Below are 22,321 nucleotides of genomic sequence, written 5' to 3' on the forward strand. Positions count from 1 at the left end.
CCGAGCTGGGGGTCAGGATTGGGGAGAGTGGAGGGCAGGGAGGGAAGCAGGGTGATCGAAAGGCCGGTCGAAGAGGAGGGGCTTGAGATGGGTCTTGAAGGAGGCAAGGGAGGGGGTGAGGTGGAGGGACTGCGGGATCGAGTTTCAGATGGCGGGGGCAGAGTGGCAGAAGGCCCACCCACCGATGGTGGGTTGGGCGAGGTGGGGGATGTGAAGCAGGCGTGAGTCCTCTGAGCGAAGGGAGCAGCAGGATGGTCGGGGGTTAGGAAGTCGCAGAGGTAGGGGGCAGCGAGGTCATGGAGGGCTTTAACGTCCATTGAACAGGCAGGTAGGGCCTCGGTCTCCAAAGTACGACGTCTCCATCATGCAGCGCACCCCCAGCATTGTTTCAGAATGTCACTATAAATTTGAGTTTCGAGTCACAACACAGGGCTTGAACTCGCAACATTCAGCACTAAGGCAAGAGTTCTACTGACTGAACCAGGCTGACATAATTCACAAAGGTCAATTTACACATGTCTACATGAATTATTCATTTTGCCCTAAATTAATCTTGGGAGTAAATGTTCATAAACTGAAATGTTTGCTGTATGACAAATGATTTCTAACCCAAATCATCAATCAAACCATTTGAAATACAGAAACATCACTTGTGCCTTGTATCGGCCAAATCTGGATCACACAGGTGCTACAGAATGAGCTCCGATAAGATCTTTTGTCAGAATTCTTGCAAGGCGAATTTCCTGCAGTAAACATCCAGAGGCATTTTTAACCTGTGCCAATTATGCTTGCTTGGAGTTTGCATTTAGGATTTTCAGTTTTTTTTTGGTCAGCTGTGTGTCTGACACATGTGGAAACCCATCACCTGCTTAAGAGTATTTCCATGCATCCCACCTACACATGGAAATCCCAGAGATAGATTGTTGGAATGGGATGCGAACTCTCTCCCTGGAGGGACACATCCCGCTTACCTAATTCCACAAAGTATTAGGTGCAGGTTAGCAAGACCCAAGATTTGGAGACCCCAGAGTGTGGAATGGGTACTGGTGGAATCTAACCAGCTAAAATGGCATAGCTTGCCTTTGATATCACTGTCTGGCAAGAGTTCCTGCTGTTTGTCCAGCTAGGACCATCCTACCCATTAGAGCTTTGGTTTGCAGGGTTAACAGGAGCTGAGTGGGATGATTCCCTGCCCCCCAGTGACTGGTCTGCCCTCCCAGGTCCTGCCAAATGAGCCAGGCTGGCTGTGCTGTCATCAGCAATACTGCAGACCAGCTTGGGTCAGGAACTGGACTACCGAGACCACCACAGAGGCCTGGCTCGATTCAGACATTTCATTGTTGGGCATGTGATCTTGGAGCCAGTTCAGCTCCAAGGAGACCTTGCTTACCCACCCTCCCTTGAGGAGGATAGTCACTAGTTGATCGTTCAACATCCAACAAGCGCAGGTTTGAGCCCTCACTAAATGGTAGGTATAAGGTACTCCCTGCGAGCTTCCGGTGGGCAATGCATCTCAGCATAATGTAACCAGTTCTACTAAACGCTTAATTTTTAGTAACCTGTTTGAGAATTGCAAATGCAAGGAATGTTTTGCTGATTGTTTCAGAAAATCACCTGCTCTACAGTTTCATTTTAACAAATGCATCTTATTTCATACTTGGAAATCATATTGTATTTTCAACCTGGCTTTAGTCTCCTCAGTATCCAAAAGGTTGAATGCCTCAATTTTAAAATAGATGACCTCTCTAAAAAAAAATCACTGAATAAAGGTATTTATCATGTGATTCCTCTAACTATTATTGTAAAATACAATACACCATTTGACGCATTGCTTTAATGTTGGTGTTTGCTCCTCCAGTGAAGCCATCAATACTAATCCCTGCTATGGTTTTGTGCAAATTGTTTGAATGTGCTATGATAATGGGTTTAGGATATGACCTGGTGATGTTTGAAGCTGCTGAAATGTGCACTTGTTCTTTTACAGGTGTGGATTTTGCTACTTGGAAGTTGACAATGTCCCTGCAGGAGTTTACAATATCATCCCCACAACCTTCCTTCCTAATCAAGAAGGCCCCTTCTTCTTAGACTTTCACAGCACAATTCCACTCAGGATTACTCAGTTGAAATGAGCTAAGGAACTCTTAATTAGCATTTTTTTCTGTCTCAGGAGAGAATTGAAGAATCCTGTGTATGCCAGTTAATAGGAATGATGTGTATGCGTTTTAAAGGTAACATTAGCTCTGGCACGATTTATTAGAAGTTTCTGTATAGAAATTTGGGGGATAATGAAAATCTTTTGCTTATCATTGAAATTGATTTCTTCCAACCTGTTCCTTCCTATAGGAAAAGAGCTTTCTTCTATCAGCAGCAATGTTAATGCACTAGCAAGAAAACACAGCTTTGGTTTACATTTCTGATGTACTTAAAAAAGGATTGTATAAATCTTTCTAAAAAGCAGTAGGCATTCCTGCTTTAATTCATTTTTTTAAAAAAAGTGATGGATGGAATGGGGGCTCCGGGAATTATATTCATGTGTCTGTACCCACTATTACATTGATGTAATATGTATTGTATTTTCTTGTCCAAGCTCAGTACGTTAACTGGATTTTCTTGGTGCATGTTCAGATTGCAGTCAGCATTCTGCGCAATATATGTTGACTGAATGATTGAAAGGTTTGTCTCCCTCCCCCACCCCCCAGGCTTTTAAGCTGTAGTTTGCCTGAAATCTAACCCGCATTCTTACCTATTGGAATCACTTTGCAACACATGGAGAAAAATGTGCAGTTTATATTTTAAACCAAAGACTAATTGGTATTTGTAATTGGTAAAATCAGGCTTGTAAAATGTATCTACTTTATATAAAAGAAAGTTCACTACTGGCATAGTGGTTATATTCTGAATTTGGCCAAATGTATTTCTATTAAAGATTGTTTATTTTTATGAATTTCTGATACCTTAACAGGATTGAAAACAAATTATGCATTTAAATGAAAATTTTAACTTAAAATTTATAATTTATTAGTATTGGATTGGTATAGATCAAAACAGGATGTTTTGAACTGTTCTGGGATGTGGGTCACAACTAAAGTAGTATTTGATAAAGAATGAAGTGAAGAAAAAATGTATTTCATTAATGATATTTAATAATTGGTGACACTATGTTGTGCTGTTAAACTTGTGTTCTCTCTGCATGACTATTGTTTGCATGTCCAGCACATATTTCATGATCAAGAAGCTAAAAATATTACGTGGGTGAAAACTTGCCTTGCTGTTCCTGCCACATACTGTACTGTAGCGAATCTGACAGGCAAAGCTGAGAGTGTTTATCGGACAGCTGGTATCGACTTCTACCTCCTATTTCAGAGTTTTGATACTATTCTGATCAAATGCAAGTCAATACAACTTGTGAAATATGGGAAGAATTAGTAGAATGTGCAGAATTACAGAAAAGACAATTGCAGGCTACCTGTCTGGTTCCCAAACTTCCATTCACCACAAAAACAATGTATATATTTTTTCTAATAAATCCTGAATTCAGTCTTTTCTATGAAGGGGAATGTATCCATACTCAACTGTTTAAAATACACAAATGCATACTCTTGGTACAAAAAAAAATAATTTGTTTCTCAAATCTGTTACTTTGTAAAATAAGTTTATATATTGTCTCATCACAAGCTGTGTAAAGATTTAAGACAACTAAAGATTCATTTTTTAAAAGTTCTAAAGATTAATGGTGTAATCCTGAAATTTAGAAAAACAGTAATCTGCAATAAATAGCAGAATGCTTGATATGCTCAGTAGGGGTATCAGCCTGTGGAAGAGAAAAATAGGTTAGTGTTTCTACTGAGACCCTTACAATAATAATAATAATAATAATCCTTGCATTTGATATAGCGCTTTTCACGTCGGGAGGACGTCCCAAAGCGCTTCACAGAACACACTGTAAAGTGAATTGACTGTATATTTGTGGGCGAACGCGGCAGCCAATTGCGCACAGCAATGTCCCACAAACAGTCGTAGATTGAAAATGACCAATTTATTATTATTTTGTTTTTTTGGAGGGATTATTATTAGGCTCTGTGTGGAGTAAGGAAACTTGCCCAAGGTTTCGCCCTGACCTGCCTGGAATTGAACTCAGGTCTCTCACTTGCAAAGCGAGTGCTCTAACCACTGAGCTACAGGACTCCACAACCATGTGCACTTACCGGCCAGCTGCAATGAATCGCGGGAAACATAGTCTTGAACCATTGCCTGATGCGCAAAAGAACTTCCATTTCCTGCGATTCAATGCTTGCTGGTAAGTGGGCATGCTCCAACGGGTAAGATGCACTGAAATCAGGAAACGTAGCCTTGACTCGTCACATGCACACTTACCGGCTCCAATGACGAGGTACCACATGCACACTTACCGGCTGCATTAAATTACTCATGCGCCGTGCAGATTATTGATTAGATCGTACTTATTCGATTTGTAGTTTGCCCACAATTTGGATTTCAAAAAGGACCCTTATCAGATCCCTGCTGATCATCAAGCTGTGCATTCGCAGCAAGTTTTATTTTTATTACAGAATCCTGGTATCAGCACTCACAAAATCTTCAGAGTATTGATCTGGATCCTCTTCTACACAGAGTCCCTTATGCCTAGGGGACATTTGTATTGCTTCTGAATAAGCCAAACACAAGTACTTAATCATGATGTGCTTAATCAATGGTAAGTTACGGTCAACAAAATCTTGTTGGCCTTACTCATCTACAACAAAACCTTGTTTATCTGCAATTCAGCTGAAGTTGTACTTCGACAATTTGGGTTAGCGTTCGAGCTTTTAAACCAATTACAATCCTTGCTCAGTTGGTAGCTTTCACTGCTGAGTCAGAAGGTTATGGATTCAACATCCATGTCAGGACTTTGAACTTTCCATTAGCAAGTGCTGCATTGTTGCGTGGGGGGGTCACCATTTGGATGAGATATTAAATAAAAGTCCTGTCTGCCTGTTCAGGGGACATAGAAGATTCCCTGATACTCCTTGAAAGAGAAGGTTGTTTTGCCTGCTAATCTGGACAACAATTCCCCCATATAAAATTGATCATTCACCACATGGCTAGTAAATTGGCTACCGCATTTGCTACAGAATTCAGTCACTAAATTTTACAATAAATCCTGTGAAATACATTGAGGCATCCTCCTATCTCTTTATGCAGAGGTTAATTACCAACTGGAACATGTTGCCAGGAAGGATAGTTGAGGCCAGGACACTGGACTTGTATCTTGATGCTGTGATTGATGGTGCTGGGGGGATGGGTGGGTATTCTGGAAGGATGAGAGCAGATGGGTTAAAGCATCTTCTTCATCCTCGTCAATCTTGTGACATTATCAAACTCAAGGATTATAAAACACTGCTGTTGATGAATCACAATATCATTCTGGCCTTTGCAGCATTTCTTCAATTTTTCTACATGTATATAAAAACACAAGAACCGTGGTGAGCTGCATCTGTATTCAGAATATTCAGACATACAAGCTTGGTTTGGAAATTACAGTACATAAAAAATAGTCAAAGCACCATACATAAATTGTTTTGTAATACCAAAACGTATATAAAATACTAGCTTAAATTTCTAAGTGCTACACATACATATTACAGAACTATCCTAAAACACAAAATAAGGCATGCAGGCTACGACTGGCTACTTTATACACATGAAATATGTAAAAGTAGCATTGGCACAACAGGTTTGAGTCTCTACTGTAATAAGTTATTGTAGCAATACTGACAAAAGGTTTTCCAATTTGATTACATCTCATTGCAATCCTTGCTCAAGGCAGCTGACCTGTTCGCACAAACAAAATGCATGATACACAGCAGTAAAGATCTGTAAATGCCTGTAGTAATACAGATATATGACTGGCCAAAAAATCTAGCTCAACGGATTAAAAAGGCAGAAATATCATAAGCAACCACCCAATTTCTTCAATCTGGGTAGTCACCTTCAGCTTCTGTTCTACACAAGAAAAATTCAGACGAATGATTTAAGTCACAGACCCGAGAGCTTGGTACTAGGTTAGCTACTCATCAGTGTAAGCTACTAAGGATAGCATACAAAGTTACACACAGGAAATGAAGTGCTTCTGCTGGGTCCGTTGTTTGCTCTTTTATATTTGGAAGTTCTTGCAGATGATTGGAAGAATGGAAATATCGTCAAGGTCTTTTTTCAGTGGGAACCAAAATTAAAGACTGTCATCAACATTGATCCAAATTCTTAATGAAGACTGCAGCCCCAACCCACTGGGAAGTTGGCAATGTCAAAAGCATATACAGTATTGTTCTCAACACAGTGGTGCACATAACCAACACAATGTGAAGCAGCACAAAGATCTCTGCTGAACTCTACTTGTGCACTTTAAATAGATCTTCGCTCATGGAATGAAAGAGAGACAGTTCACCTCGAGTTTAGCAATACTAATTGGCTACAAGTACTTTCATTATAGTCTGAAAGCAGACTGATAAGTATAAACATGGTTAATGTTCCATTGCAGATTTTATACTTTCAAAACAAAAGTTCCCGTCAGCAATCCCAAACTGCTCATGTAGCTTTTTTCCTGGTATTACAAAGACCACTTCGGCTTTTCTGGAAACTTTCTAGTGATTTACACTCTAACCAAAAAGGCCAAACCAGTATCTTCGGATCAACAAAGTAAGTTCCTCGGCATATTTAGGGCAAGCTTTGTATTCCCAACATTTAACATGCTGGTGACTGAGCCAATCCGTGGACTTCCATTTTTGCAATTTTCTTTTCCTTGGACTCCCCACGTTTTACCGAAAGTTGTGTTATTTTAATTTGTAGAGTTGTTTCTTCAATGGTCTTTTTTTTAATCTGTTTGTCCTTTATTTCATTCTCAGCGCCTTCTGCTCGGTCCCCTGTGTAAAGATTAAATTAAATGATCACATTATTCTGAAGGGAGGCTCTTATAGGACAGCTTTAACCTGTTTGTCAATGACAACACTTCAATGGCTGATTCAATGGGATTGTTCACCAACAAATAACAACAGATTACAGAATGTTATAGTGGGGATCACTGTTCAATCTTCCTTCTCTCTCAACATCAGTGGTTACTTTTAAAACCTTTTTCATCTCTCTGATGTATTGTCAGAGAAACTGCGCTTTTTTTTTGGTCAGCCGGGTGTCTTGACATGCGGAAACCCATCATCGTGGAGTCCTGTAGCTCAGTGGTTAGAGCACTCGCTTTGCAAGCGAGAGACCTGAGTTCAATTCCAGGCAGGTCAGGGCGAAACCTTGGGCAAGTTTCCTTACTCCACACGCCTAATAATAATCCCTCCAAAAACCCCAAACAATAATTAAATTGGTCATTTTCAATCTACGACTGTTTGTGGGACATTGCTGTGCGCAATTGGCTGCCGCGTTCGCCCACAAATATACAGTCAATTCACTTTACAGTGTGTTCTGTGAAGCGCATTGGGACGTCCTCCTGACGTGAAAAGCGGTATATCAAATGCAAGGATTATTATTATTATTAATGTGCACTCTCTCCCTGGAGGGACACATCCCGCTTACCTAATTCCGGAAAGTATTAGTTGCAGGTTGGCAAGAGCCAAAGTTTGGGGACCCCAGAGTTTGGGTTGGGGTACTGCTGGAGTCTAACCAGCTAAAACCGCATAGCTTGCCTTTGATAGCACTGTTTGGCAAGCTTTCCCGCTGCTTGTCCAGCTAGGACCACCCTAACTGTTAGGCTTTAGCTTGCAGGGTAAACAGATGAGTGGGATGATTCTCCCCCAATGATGAGCCAGGTTGCCGGTGCTGTCATCAGCAGTGCCCTGGAGTATTGCGGACCTGCCTGGCTCAGGAACTGGACTACTGAGACCGCCACAGAAGTCTGACTGAATTCCGACATTCTGCTGCCAAACATGTCACCTTGGAGCCAGGTCAGCTCCAAGGAGACCCTGCTTACTCCCCCACCCCCCCCACCCGCCATCCACCAAGGTGAATAACAGCAGTGTCCTTTCAAACAGGTTGTTTCTCCCTAACACACTACACTAGTCACAATACTTTAAAGTGAAATCCTGTGATAAGTCCTCCCAATGTGATGGTACTATATGAAATGCAAGGGTTGTTATTGTTACAATCTATGAACGAATGTGAAACTGCTTCATATAGACTTCAGTGTTACTGTTCTGAATTAATTGGCAGTGTCCCTCACCTCGTTCAACATCACATTCAGGAGACGATGCGCCACTACATTCACTACGGGGTCCCAGAGCAGTGGAGCTTAGTGTGAAGTCAGAGAGAGACTCGGGACTCTGCAGCGTTACTGGAGGATAAGAGCTGGGCACATCCACAGGACTGGTTGAGCAGGAACTCAAGCTGGACTCAGATTGGGTCTCTGAATCCTCTTCAGAGATGTTGCTGCTGCAGTTATCATCCTCAAACACTTCAGATGTCACTGCAAATGAATTAAGAGACATCATTGCACACACTTAATAGTAATTGGCTTAAATTCATTACAAAATCAATGGCCAAATGTTCTTCAGCCTTATTAAATTGGAGAACTTCATTCATTCGAAAGTCAAATTACATTTCTAATCAGGAGTAAGTTACTGAAAGAACTGCTTTCTAAAATGCTTGAATTTTATGGATTGTGAAAAACATTAGCCCCAAAAGCAGAAGTTGGAGAATCAATTGGGATGTTTAAACGGGATAGGTACGTAGCTGAGAAGTATAGGAATTAAGGAAAATAGAGAAAAGGCAGCGAAGTAAAAGATATGCCATTTTATCTGAATGGTGCAATATTTATGTAATAAAAGGACAGAAGTAGCTAAATGAGCTCATTCCTGTTTTACTGGATCAAAATTACAGTATTAAACACATTTAGTTTCTTATTTGTGGAATGTGGTTTGAAATTCCTCTAAGCAGTGATAGGACCGAGACTCTCCTGACTGGCTCCCGTCAGTTGTTTCTCCACAACTCAGTTGCTGACAGCATCACCATCCATGGCTGCACGCTCCACCTTACTAAACCAGTCTGGAACCTTGGGGTCTTGTTTGACCCTCAACTATCCTTTCTACCCCACATCTGCACCATGACCCGCTCTGCCTTTCCCCACCTCCGCAACGTTGCCCGGCTCCACCACTGTCTCACACCGCAGGCTGCCAAAGCCCTCATATACGCATTCATAACATCCAGGCTTGACTACGCAAACTCCCTGCTTGTCGCCTCCCCAACTCTTCCCCTGACAGGCTTCAGATCATCCAGAACTATGCAGCCAGTTTCCTCTCCCACACCAGGCTCCTTGACCCTCTCACCCCCATTCTCGCCCGACTCCACTGGCTTCCCATCACACAGTTCAAGATCCTGGTCCTCACCTTCAAAGCCCTCCATGGCCTTGCTGCCCCTACCTCTGCGACCTCCTAACCCCGTACCATCCTGCTCGCTCCCTCCGTTTAGCGAGCTCCAGTCTGCTTCATGTCCCCCGCCTTGCCCGCCCCACCATTGGCAGGCAGGCCTTCTGCCCCTCTGACCCCTCCCTCTGGAACTCCATTCCGCAGTCCCTCCGCCTTCCCCCTCCCTTGCCTCCTTCAAGGCCCATCTCAAGACCCTCCTCTTCAACCGTTCTTTCAATCACTCTGCTTCCTCCCCTGCTCTCCACCCTTCCCAATCCCAACCCCCAGCTCGGGTCCAAACACTAACAGTCCAGCGCCTTGGGACATCCTCCCGACCTGAAAGGCACTATACAAATGTAATTTTGTTATTGTAGCACTTGAAACCGCTGAAAAGCCTCGGAGGTACCATCTCGGATTCCAATTTAGCCAGGATCATTTATGAGGCCTTTTTGAACTTATTTACCTCTGGAATTCCATCCCCAATCACTCCGCCTCGCCCCCTCCTTAGCCTCCTTCAAGTTCCGCCTCAAAACCCTCCTTTTCGACCATACCATCGGTCACCCCCCTTCCCCACTCCTCCCTTCCTGACCCCAGCTCGGGTCTGAAAAGCTGTACACTGTCCAGCACCTTGGGATGTCCTCCCAATGTGAAAGGCGCTATACAAATGTAATCTTGTTGTTGTTATTCAGGGGACACTATCCTATCATAATGTGAGTTAGAATTCAATGTAAGTTAGGACATTAACTCAGAGACTAAGCCCTGAGAGGCGACTATTTGAACTTGCAAATGGCAATGGTCTCACCACAATCCTTAGGTTCACACAAGCTATGTTCTGTGATCAGCTAGAATCAGCCCACAAGACATCAGCGTGTATCCTGCTATGAGCTAAAACGTCCAGATGATTAATAGCATTTCCAGACAGCACTCTGTGTCGAGTGATGATAAAAGTGGCCTTTGTTGCATAGCCATGTCAGATTTTGTTTCATATAAAACATGTTTTTGCCCTGAGAACATACTGAGATTTTCAGATCTACACATTACAGATGTGTGCAGAATTCTCAGATGCTGTTTGACCATCGTTTCAATTAAGCTTCACTACTTCCCTTGACTTTCCCACAAACAAGTGTTCTTCCTCATTATCAAAGCTTGCACGTTAGATTTCAAAATTCCTCTCAGCCAGCAGGCAGTTTGTGGCTTGCATGGCATATAAAGGAAGAGAGAAAAAGGGAAGGATTTCACAATAATAATAATAATAATACTGATACTAATCCTACATTCAGTATAGCGCCTTTCACGTCAGGACATCCCAAAGCACTTCACTGGATATACTGTGAAGTGCAGTGACTGTTTTGTGGGTGAAATCGGCAGCCAATTTCTGCACAGCAATATCCCACAAACATGAAGTGAGTGACCAATTTTTATTTGGGGGATTGTTGGCATGGACACCAGGAGAAACTCCCATCCCTTTGCGAATAGGACCATGGGATCTTTAACATCCACCTGAACAAACAGGGCCACAGTTTAACATCTCATCCTAGTCTCCCAACAATGCAGCACTGCATTGAAGTGTCAGGCAGTGAATCAAATGCAGAGATCATTAACTTAAGCAAACAACAACAAATTAACTCCCAAATGCCACATTATGAGGCCTAGGCCTCAGTTCATGAATTCGACTCAGAGTATACCCCCAGCACTGCACTGGAATGTTAGCTCAGACTATATGAGTCCAAATCCTGATGTAGGGCTTGAACTTTCTGACTCAGAGGAAAGAGTGCTCCTAACTAAACCAGGGTAACACAAAAAACATAACACATGTTACTGTGATTTTTTTCTTTAAAAAATGTCATGGCTGGAATAGAATATTTCCTTATTACAATTCCTTCAGTTGCTCTAAAGGAGGACACGCATCAGATTAGATGAACTTGACACATGTCCTCTGCATTCCCCCCAAAACATACCTAAAGCTCAAAATGAGCAGAAAACCAAAATGCCTTTTCCAACACCAGCCATCCTTATGGATTGGCTCAGATTGTCCAGTTTATTAACAATTGAGTCTATTTCTGCTCATCTACCAGAAATTGGGTTAAAATTGCTCAATTTCAACTCATCAAGGACTGTCATAGCTAATATACTGTAGAGGGAATTTCATACCATTAGACCGGGCTGATTGTGAGCTCATGTTGTTGAGCAGAAGAAGTGTGGTAACTGAAAGCACCACCCAATCCCTGACTGAACAAAACCATGGCAACCTTTCCTTAATACTTAAAAGCCAAAACTGAATATAATGGCACATGATCTTTAAAGTAATGAGACTTTAGATCTTTTGCAAAAGTGGTCTATTATGTACCGATTGCTTAAAAAAGGGATCGTTTCAATCCTTTTTGATCCCTATTTGATTTTCTCATGACCCATTTTGTGCTGCATATAGAATGAGCCTATTACTTCGCTATGGCACAAAGTTAATTATAGAGCAGTCGTTCATGGACCCATGAGTTTGGTCGTCAGTTTTCCTACGTGTCCAGTCATAACTTCCTGAAATGTTAGCAGTGGCAATTGTTTCAGGAACTGATGCAAGCTGCACTTCCTGCATGCTCTGCAACATACACAGCACGCAGGAATTGGTGTTGTGCCAGCTGTTTTGACTTTGTGGCATTATAACACAATATTTATATGCTTATGAACCTGAAACAAGATCTTATAAAGAGGTTCTCATGTACTTGTTTAATTTAATATTTGCTAAGTTACACAATTTACACTAGTTGCTCAGTTAAAAGCTTCATATGTCAGCCCAGCTCAGTTATTAGCTCGCTCACTTCTGAGTCAGAAGGTTGTGGGTTTCACGCTCATGTCAGCATTTTGAGCTCACAGTCGAAGTTGACACGAATGCGGTGCTGGGGTTGCGCTGCTTTGTCGAAGGTGCAGTCCTTCGAATGCAATGTTAAACTAAGTCCCATCCGGCTGTTCAGATGGATCCTAAATATCCCAAGACACTACTCAAAAAGAGAAGGGAGTTTCACCCAGAATCCTGTCCAATACAACAACAACAACAAGATTCCATTTATAGAGCGCCTTTCACATCGGGAGGACGTCCCAAGGCACTGCACAGTTGGGTCAGGACCCGAGCAGGGGGGAAATGGTCAGGGTGAGGGGAGGGAAGGGAGGGAGGGAGCGAGGAGGGGGTAGAGAGTCGAGAGGGGAGCTGAAGGCACGGTCAAAGAGAAAGGTCTTGAGACCGGCCTTGAAGGAGGAAAGGGAGGAGGCGGCGAAGGCACTGGGGGATAGAGTTCCAGAGCCAAATAATCCACCAAATAAAATTTGTCAAAAGGCCATATACTGCAAATGCTGGAAATCTGAAATAAAACAGAAGTCACTGGAATACTCAGGCAGCATCTATGGAGAGAGGAAAATGGTTTAACGTTTTACTCACTTTCCTCTCTCCCTAGATGCTGTCTGATCTGCTGAGCGTTCTAACCATGTCTAAATAAAATTGGTCATTCACTTCATGACTGTTTGTGGGTATTGCTGTGTGCAAATAGGCTGCCATATTCATCTATGAAATACACATTCACTACGGTTTACATTTCCTGTGAAGCGCTTTGAGATATATTCTTGACGTGGAAGAGTAATATCAAATCAGAATTATCATTATGTATTAAGAAATATTGAACAAATGAAGGCTATTCCTTCAGCAACAACAACAAAATTAGATTATATAGCGCCTTTTACATCAGAAGGATGTCCCAAATCGCTGCAACTACCATCATAACGTTTACTACATCCACAATGTGCTGGGAATTGTATTACATAGGACCTCTGCTTAACATCTCAGCCAAAGGATAGTGGCTTTAATAATGCAACATTGCCTCAATATTGTACTAGAGTATCCATGTACATTCGGAGATGAAATTTAATGTGAAGAATGAACTCCTAACCTTCTGTTCCACAGACAAGAATGCTATTACATTGAGCGAAACTGACGCATGTATCCGGAAAACAGTGAAAGCCTCATTTGCCCTTTAAGATGCAATAGATTCAAATTGGTTCTGTGAAAAGTCTGGAGAGGAATGCAATCTGCTTTTTATTCTCAAGCACAGCTGAAATTAGGAACCCAACCCCAAACAACAAACAAAAATTTCTACTTTTTCTTCTGCATAGCTGCAGGACTGTAGTGTGCTTGGGTGCTGGCTGGCTACATTTCAAAGTTATCAAAAAACAAATTTAAAGACTAACCCCAATAATCTGCCTTGGTCTGTAACCAAGTTAATTGGATTTCCTTTTTTTTAAAGAAGGACTGTTGCTCGAGATTATTGGCAGAAAGTTATTTATAATTTCTCAAGAGTAGGCTTTGCTCCCTGCCTGCTTCCCTCCCTCTAGAGTCTGTGGGTGGTTACGTAAAATATATCAGATTGTTAAACAGTTTAATTTTCTTCCTGTAAACTAGCAAAGTGAATGCTGCTGTTATACAAGGAAATAATGGTGCACGTCATTTCATTCAGACAAAATGGATATATTGAATGAAAACATGAATAAAAATTATGTGCAAATCTGTGTTCAGACAGCTTGAATTACAGAAGCCAATTCCAAACAAGTCACAATACATTGCATTGTACATGTGACTTTATCTAAACACTAGTGAAGAAAACCATAAGTAACCCTCTCCATCTCATAGCATTAAGCATCAAAATATTCCTTTCTCACTTCTATTATTAATTACATTTCAGTGGTTAGTACGTCATATGTTAATGCCTCTACATTCAAAATACACACTTAAACCATCACTGTTGTTGAACTGGAGCAAAAAGAAAAAAACACCTAAATTGAAAGCAATTGGGCACAACCCTGAAAATATGTTATCACCAGATGGTACTTTTGTCATTTTGTTTCAGCAGCTTCTGTAGTCTGTCACTCTCAGCGATTCTTTCAGGTATGTCAGCTTCACAACACAAGCTCCTCATTGGGACTGACTGAAGTCTCACATCGTCAACCCTCACCTCCCTCTTCCACCCATTTCTCCACCGATCACTTACTCGAACAACTTAGCAACCCCGACCGCCCCTCCCCACAACCACTAGATCTGTTGCACTCTTAAACTTTGATACCTACTGCAGAAGGCTGAAGGGCATTCCTGTTACATCCTCCCTCCTGCCCCACTGCCCTCCTCCATCCCCATCTCCCTCCCCCCCATTTATAGCTGCACAGAGGAAGGAAAGTGTTATAATTAATCAATTTAACACAGTTAATAAAAATAATCCTTGCATTTAATATGGTGCCTTATCACGTTGTCAAGGGGTCTCAAAGCACTTCAAAGAATATACTGTATAGTGAATTAACTGTATATTTTGTGGCCAAAACATTTTTTTCTGTTGATTCTGAAAGGATTGATTCTGTTCTTGAAGTGTTGTCCTTTAAGAGAACTTGTGGCAAAAGTCACATCCTGTTTTGGAAAGTCTATCACTGTCCAAGAGAAAACATTGTGGCCAGTGCATTTTCTGACCACCAACTGTGTGCACCCATGTTCCCTATAGCACACAGTTGGATTATCAGTGCAAGTATTTTGCCGTTGAAGAGCTATTCATGCATGGCTGTTACAGACACAAGGTAAAAAAGGAGACTTAAACAGAAAATAGGGCAGAACTCCGCTCCTACCCGTGTCAAGTTTAATGCAAGTAGCAATGGCGAAGAGCTGAAGAGAATGATATTCAGGTTAATGTTACAGTCATCGATCGGGGGCACTTTATCAGTAGTGACACAAGTGGAACATAGGCTTTCCGAACCACAAGAGTACGCTGTAAGTGCAGGTTGTCATACTCACAGGACAATGCATCGAGCTCTGATTTCAAACTGGATAAATCTTCCAGCGAGTTTTCATTCCCTTCAGCACCTACACCTCTCCCTCGGGGACCCATTGCCTTGGAGCGCCTTCTTTCATGAATCTCATCGGAAATCATCTCCAGATTCTTCAAGGCAGTCTTGTATTCTCCTTTGGCTGCAGAAAGCTTGGCCTGGAGCTCATCTACATTCCTCTTTAAATGCTTCCAGTGGATAAAAAGGGAAAGTCACACTTTCGAAGATAGCACAGAAATACATTTAGTGCAAATTTTAAATGTGGAACCTGGATAAGCGAAGGGGCTAAACATGAAAGCTTATAATAATAATAATCCTTGCATTTGATATAGCGCTTTTCACGTCTTCTAGACATCTCATATATTCAACAATAACAATTTGTATTTATATAGCATCTTTTTCACCCTTATTCAGTGTATTTAGGAGGAAACTTGGTGCAAGAGAGCGAAGGGAACAGAGGGATATGGGGGAAGACTAGGGAAAGAGGATTAGAACCACAGGAATTTATGGCCCAGAAGAAAGCCATTCGGCCCATCGTATCTGTGCTACCTCCCTCAAGAGCAATCCGTTCAGTCCCACTTAACTACCATACCCCAGATTAGAATGGGTGGAGACTCATTTGAAATATAAATAGCGGAAAAGACTACCTGAGCCGAATGTTTCAGTCTGTAGATTCTATGTAAAGCTCCTGGAAGGAACAAGCTATTTCCCCTTTCCACAGACCTTGCACAACTACACTTTGATGGGCTATCCCACATAGAAATAACAGAACTCAAAGAGACAATTAATATAATAATTCTTGCATTTGATATACCGCCTTATCACATCATCAAGACGTCTCAAAATGCTTCACAGAATATACTGTAAAGTGAATTGACTGTATTTTATGGGTGAAAGCAGCAGCCAGTAGCACACAGCAGTGTCCCACAAACAGCCATACAGTGAGTGACCAATTTTATTCTGGTTTTTTTTTGGCCAGGACGCTGGGAGGAATTCCCTTCTCTTTTCCAATAGTGCTAATATGGGTCATTAACAGGAGAAAGATGCTGAAGTGTTTTGAAGTGATCTGAAAGCCACTATGTCAGTGTATATTGTTCTTGCTGTGGCAACTACAGTGATCTCTGAAAATCAGCAATTGATTTGATATGATATAGTAAAGTAAATAATTTCTATTAGCTCTGCATTGAACAGCAGAAATAATCTTGCTGCTGGACTGATGTTTTCCTGCTGTATAGACTCCCCCTCCGCCCCTCCACATCTGGGTAAATATACTCTGATTGTACCACAGCATTATCTGTGTGTGTGTATGTGTATCAGCCTACCTCTGTGGTACACTCTCACCACTGAGTCAGAAGGTTATGGGTTCAAGCTCCCACCAAGTCGGGACTTAAATTCACATAGTCTAAACTGACAATCCAATGTAGAGCTGGGGTGTATTGCATTGTTGGAGGTGTCATCCTTCAGATGAGACGGTAAACCAAAGTCCTATCTACATGTTCAGGTGGACGTTAAAGATCCCATGGCACTATTTGAAAAGAGGAGTATCTCCTGGTGTCCTGGCTAACAAATCCCCCAAATAAAATTGGTCACCCACTCTATGGCAGTTTGTGGGACATTGCTGCTGCATTCACCCACAAAATACACAGTTAATCCACTCTACAGTGAAGTGCTTTAAAATGTCTCAACAATGTGATAAGGTGCACAAAGGATTGTTATTACGATTATCATCATCAACTATACTTCCATGATTTTTATTATTTGTTTCTCTTGAAGTGTTAGCCTCCAGAGTTTCTTTCCCAATAATCCAGAACCCCTGGATAAAATACACACTGACATTTCTGATGAAAACTCACCTCAAGCTGAAGGTAGTATTTTGCTTTCATTTCAAAATAAGGCCTGCGGAGAAAAAAAAATTAGGATTGGGTTACCACATTGACGGGCACACATCAAAGCAAAGCTGCTCCTTTCTGATGAGCTTCTCACTGATAAATGAGACACTCACACAGTCAAGAAAATGATTTACAATAAATTTACTTTCCAAGTGATTATTTTTTAGCTGAAGAGCTAAGCACACACTCAACATGGTCCGATCAAGATTTTTCTGATCTCACAAAGAACCTAGAGGCTGTTACTTGCTTATTTATTGAACATGAAAGGCTAAAGTCAATCTCCTTTGATTCTGACAATGAACAGTTGCAGATGTAGCAATCCAGCAGTTCCAGAGGCAGTGTTATCCTTTGAAACATAACACTCCCATTAAAATGCACAGCCATGAACCACAGAAATATTCTGACAGCAAATCATGGGTTGATTATTTCATAGGTGAAGTTGTCTCTGTCGAGCTGGCCGAGAAAAAAAGTAATTCTAGACCTTTACAGTGAAGCAAGTCTCCAGTGAGATGGTTTATAGAATCTTGAATAATTTATCGGCAGCATTGAGTGTTTAGTCATTTAAACAGGAGGATAGTAAAGGCACTGTTTTAAACAGCACAGTTGAAAGTAAACAGCAGAGCTCACAAACCCAGAAACTTCAATTTACTTTTGTTTGTGTGTAAACCCCATGGGTTATACAATTTTTTGCAAAGATATTTCCATAATGCTGCTATTGCTCCAATCAAATTCAAATAAATAGTCTGAGACTGAGTGGAGCTGGGTCCGGGGCTGGAGATTGAGCAGGAAGTGTGACCAGCGCAAGAGACTGAGTGGAGCTGGGACAGGGTGTGGATTTTCAGATAATAAAGAGACTTTTCCATTAAAACTGAAAAGTTAAGGAGTGATTGAGATGGGTCTTCAAGATCATGAAAAGGGCTTTGACAGGGTAAATAGAACTTCATTTCCACTGGAGTAAGAGTCAGTAACGAAAGGGCACAAATAAGATAATCACAAAACAATTACGGGGAGGTTAGAAAACTTGTGGAATTCTCTTCCACAAACCAATGATGAAGCAGAGTCCATAAACTATTTAAAATGGTAATAAGTTAGATGCTTAGAGAGGAAAATAATACGGGGTTGGGGAGAGGGTGGGATTTTATGATTCTAAAAAGAATGATTAGACAAGAGTAGCAACATCTCTCAGTGTTTCACTGTCAGAAAATCGGTAAAATAACGACCTTATATTTTCAACACTGCATTGCCTTTGGATGTCCTCCCGATGTGAAAGGTGCTATGCAAGTGTTATTTGTTGTTAGTTGTTGTCGTAACCTAGAATAACACCAGTATTTTTTACCTTTGTCATTCCTGCTCTGTCATTGCTCACAATCCCATTTTAACACAGCACATTAATATAATCCAATCACATATGTATGTCATATTTCATTGATGAAAAATGTGTCTGTGATGTGATAATTATCAGGGATAAACCCCCTCCTCCCCCAACACACAAACACACACACAAACAACCATGCGCGCGCGCGCACACACACACACACACACACAGACACACACGTCTTTAAAATGATTTTGCCCGACAGTTGTTTGATTTAAGGATGCATATCTCCCGAGCCGCCACTGATGTGTTGTGATCTGTCCAGTGGCCGGACAACTCAATAGCGTCAGAAAACAACTTGTGGACAAAACCACTTGAATAAAGTCAGGGGTCTTCTCCATAGCGGTCAATGACTGGGCCATCTCCAGGAATAGAATGTCATCACAGTTTCTCCACCCCTATCTATCACTCTAGCTAGCGATTTTTTTTCCCCTGAGCAAAGGGCAGTAAAGAGAATCACTCACTTGGATTTATTTATGGCTCGTTTTAATTTCTTCTCCAGTTGCTTCATCCTGCCCATTGCAGCGTTGTACTTGATGGCTGTTTCTTTGTGCAACAGCTCACTTCTGGTCTTTGTCTGTTCTGCTTCCATAACCTTGGAAACAAAGAGAATCCGACACGTCTGGTTTACTTGTTCTCCATGTATTTTTAATAAAGGCCTTTAAAATATTTAATTGAAAAAGAAACTTGGAAAAATATCTACTGCAACAATTAATGAGGCACAGGGCACAGAAAGCAGTCTGGCTCGTGTGGCCTGACCTACTTCAATCCAGTATTCACAGATGACTTGCCGCAGCTGTCTTAAAGTTGCCATAGAGTTAGTTGAACACAAGTTTAACCACCCCAAAACCAGCAGCAATGACACAATCTATAGGGAATAACAATTCAGAAATGGGAAACGCCTATTGTGGGAAAACACAGTAATCCAAGTCTCATTCCAACAGAGCACCAACCCTTGGGGCTGGCCATCTGGAAGGAAATAAATCGTGATTAACCCCTCCCCCCACTGTAAACCCCATTGCCAGTTGCTAACATTCACCCACAAAATATCCAGTCAATTCACTTTACAGTATATTCTGTGAAGCGCTTTGAGATGTCTGGAAGACGTGATAAGGCACTATATCAAATGCAAGGGTTGTTATTATTGTCCCCTAATGTTGTCAGCTTGGCTCAATTAGAAGCACTATCACCACTGAATCATAAATTTATGGGTTCAAGCCCTCACACCGGGACTTGGAACTCCTAGGCTTGGTAGGTGCTAAGTATGCAAGGGGAGAATAATAATCCTTGCAATTGATATAGCACTTTTTTCACATCTTCTAGATGTTTCAAAGCACTTCACAGAATATACTGTAAAGTGAATTGACTGTTTATTTGTGGGAAAAATGCGGCAGCCAATTGCGCAAGATACCAGTTTAACTCCAATTTGTTTCCTGTTGAGTTTAGGCAGAGTTCCAGAAACTAGCACACAAATACGGCACTCCATAGTGTGGAATTCCAATCACAATTGACTAGCAGATTCAAGCCCGACTCTTGTATCATGTAAAGGGAGGCTCGAGGTGCCTTGGGACATCCTCCTGATGTGAAAGGCACTGTATAAATATAAATTTGTATTGTATTGTTGAGTCAAGTCAACTGGCCTTGATGGCAATTTGTTCGCACATCAACCGTCACAATTTTCCGCTTCACGCTGAAACTTTTGTATTATTATTTAATATTACATTTTAGCCACTCAAATGGTCCTTCCTGTTTATTTTTCTATTCGTTTCACTTTTTAGTTCTTTGGTATCATGGAGTTTTTTTTGAATATAGTTGAATCTTATTGAAACATAACCATTCGGAGCTCAGGTTAAATATCTTGCAATTGCCGGGCAATTCACTTTACAGTATATCCTGTGAAGCTCTGCGAGATGTCTCGAAGACGCGATATGGCGCTATACCAAATGCAAGGATTATTATTATTATTAAGCTTGGAACCAGAGACCAGATCCTCAGCGAGATCATTGACTTTTGTGATGCTGAATTACAAATAGACCTGGGACTGAAGCAATTTCACACACACATATAGGCTGTGAGAGAAGTCTCCCCACTCTGCTGCTGCTGACTATTGTGCTGGAATCACAATCCCTTTTAAAGCCAGACTCGAAAGGGGTTTGGGTTTCGAAAACGTGATAAAGCTCCATATCAAATTCAAGGATTATTATTATTAGTAGTTTTGAAGTCTCCTTCCTTACTAAAGGAGGAGCCACCACCTAAGGGAATGTTTGGTTTACAATTTGACATACCCGTTGTGTGGCATGGTTAAGCATCTCCTGCCACGCTGAATCAAACTGACGTTCCTCATCTTCCAGCAGCCTCTGTTCAGCCAAAGCGATCGTCTCTTTGGCTGCCCGTAGCACCTCAGTGGCCCTTTGGAAATCCTGCGTGGCTTTCTGAGCCTCGAGCTGTGCCTATTGAAGAGCAATAAATAACAGTGGAACCATTTATTTTACAACACACCAAAAAATTGTTTTATCCCTATCCCTAAACACAAGGACCTTTGACTCTGGGGTGTAGTGAGCACCGTTCACTAATTATAGTCAATGTTTTGTTCTGCGCTTATAACTGGAAGTCCCAATGTCATGAAAATTCACTAGCCTTGGTGAACAATGCATTGCCAAACACCTATGTGGTCCTATAATAGGAAAACCACTGCAAGTGAACCTTGTCAAAGAAACCACAGAGCGGCAATTTCTCATCCAAAGTTTCTCTTTATGAAAACAACCTTGAGTAAGAACTACAACGACACAACTTTGCTTCATGTAGAATAATGTCTCAACGCACTTTGCAAAGATGGGATCAGATGCCAAGCAATGGTGAGGTGGGTGGGAAGTGACCATAGGTGCAATCAAAAAGAAGGCAGGGTTTTAAAGACTGTGATGAACTATGATGAACTTAGGCGGTAAAAGGCATAAAAGTTAACAAGGAGGTGGAGGGTGGGTGTCCTGGGAGGCAAGGCTTAGCAATGAAATACCATGTTGCTAAGCCTCTTTCTATATTCACTGAGACTGCACTATGTGGCTGATGGCAGTCCTTCATTCAGAAGCAAAATAATACCAGGCAGCTCAACTTTACACTCCAGGGCCAACTAGAATCAGCCTGGCTCAACAACAACAACAAAATTAAATTTATAGAGCACTTTCACATTGGGAGGACATCCCAAGGTGCTGGACAGTCATGGGTCAGGACCCGAGCATGGGGGAGGGGTAGGGGAGGGGTGAGGGAAGGCAGAGAAGTGAGAGGGCGACTGAAGGCACGATCGAAGAGGAGGGTCTTGAGACCGGTCTTGAAGGAGGCAAGGGAGGAAGTGAGGTGAAGCGACTGTGGGATGGAGTTCTAGAGTGTGGGGGCAGAGAGACTGAAAGCCCGGCCACCTATGGTACAACAACAACAACAAAAAGATTGCATTTATAGAGCGCCTTTCACATCGGGAGGATGTCCCAAGGCGCTGGACAGTTGGGTTGGGACCCGAGCAGGGGATCAGGATGAGGGGAGGGAAGGGAAGGAGCGAGGAGGGGATAGAGATTCGAGAGGGGAGGTGAAGGCACAGTTGAAGAGAAGGGCGGACTGGGCAGGAGACATGGAGCAAGCCGGAACCCGCTGAATGGATGGAGCGGGCAGGTTGATAGGGAGTCAGCAGGTCAGAGAGGTAGGAGGGGGCAAGGCCATGCTGGCCTTGAAAGTGAGGACAAGGATCTTGAATTCGATCCTCTGAAGCCAGTGGAATCGATAAGTAAGTAACACACCTTCTTCTGAGTATAAAATCATTTGATTTCCAA

General features: G+C 41.9%; 2 protein-coding genes across 4 annotated transcripts in view; one reads left to right on the forward strand and one right to left on the reverse strand.

Annotated features, from left to right (window-relative positions):
• capn7 (calpain 7) overlaps positions 1 to 3,551 on the forward strand; it is a 40,952-nt gene extending 37,401 nt beyond the window's left edge. The window contains exon 21 of the mRNA XM_007889674.2: positions 1,985 to 3,551. Coding sequence (XP_007887865.1) covers positions 1,985 to 2,129 — 145 coding nt within the window. The 3' untranslated portion in view covers positions 2,130 to 3,551. The remainder of the gene's footprint in view (positions 1 to 1,984) is intronic.
• A 1,723-nt stretch (positions 3,552 to 5,274) lies between these two features.
• Positions 5,275 to 22,321, reverse strand: part of sh3bp5b (SH3-domain binding protein 5b (BTK-associated)) — a 47,023-nt gene continuing 29,976 nt past the window's right edge. For all 3 annotated transcript variants that reach the window (XM_007889673.2, XM_007889671.2, XM_007889670.2), the window contains 6 exons: positions 20,789 to 20,953; positions 18,968 to 19,098; positions 17,093 to 17,135; positions 15,208 to 15,427; positions 8,216 to 8,458; positions 5,275 to 6,917 (listed from right to left, as the gene is read on the reverse strand). In XM_007889673.2, coding sequence (XP_007887864.1) covers positions 6,739 to 6,917; positions 8,216 to 8,458; positions 15,208 to 15,427; positions 17,093 to 17,135; positions 18,968 to 19,098; positions 20,789 to 20,953 — 981 coding nt within the window. In that variant the 3' untranslated portion in view covers positions 5,275 to 6,738. The remainder of the gene's footprint in view (positions 6,918 to 8,215; positions 8,459 to 15,207; positions 15,428 to 17,092; positions 17,136 to 18,967; positions 19,099 to 20,788; positions 20,954 to 22,321) is intronic.

The sequence above is a fragment of the Callorhinchus milii genome, unplaced genomic scaffold (assembly GCF_018977255.1).
Source record: "Callorhinchus milii isolate IMCB2004 unplaced genomic scaffold, IMCB_Cmil_1.0 Scaffold2, whole genome shotgun sequence".
NCBI lineage: Eukaryota > Metazoa > Chordata > Chondrichthyes > Chimaeriformes > Callorhinchidae > Callorhinchus > Callorhinchus milii.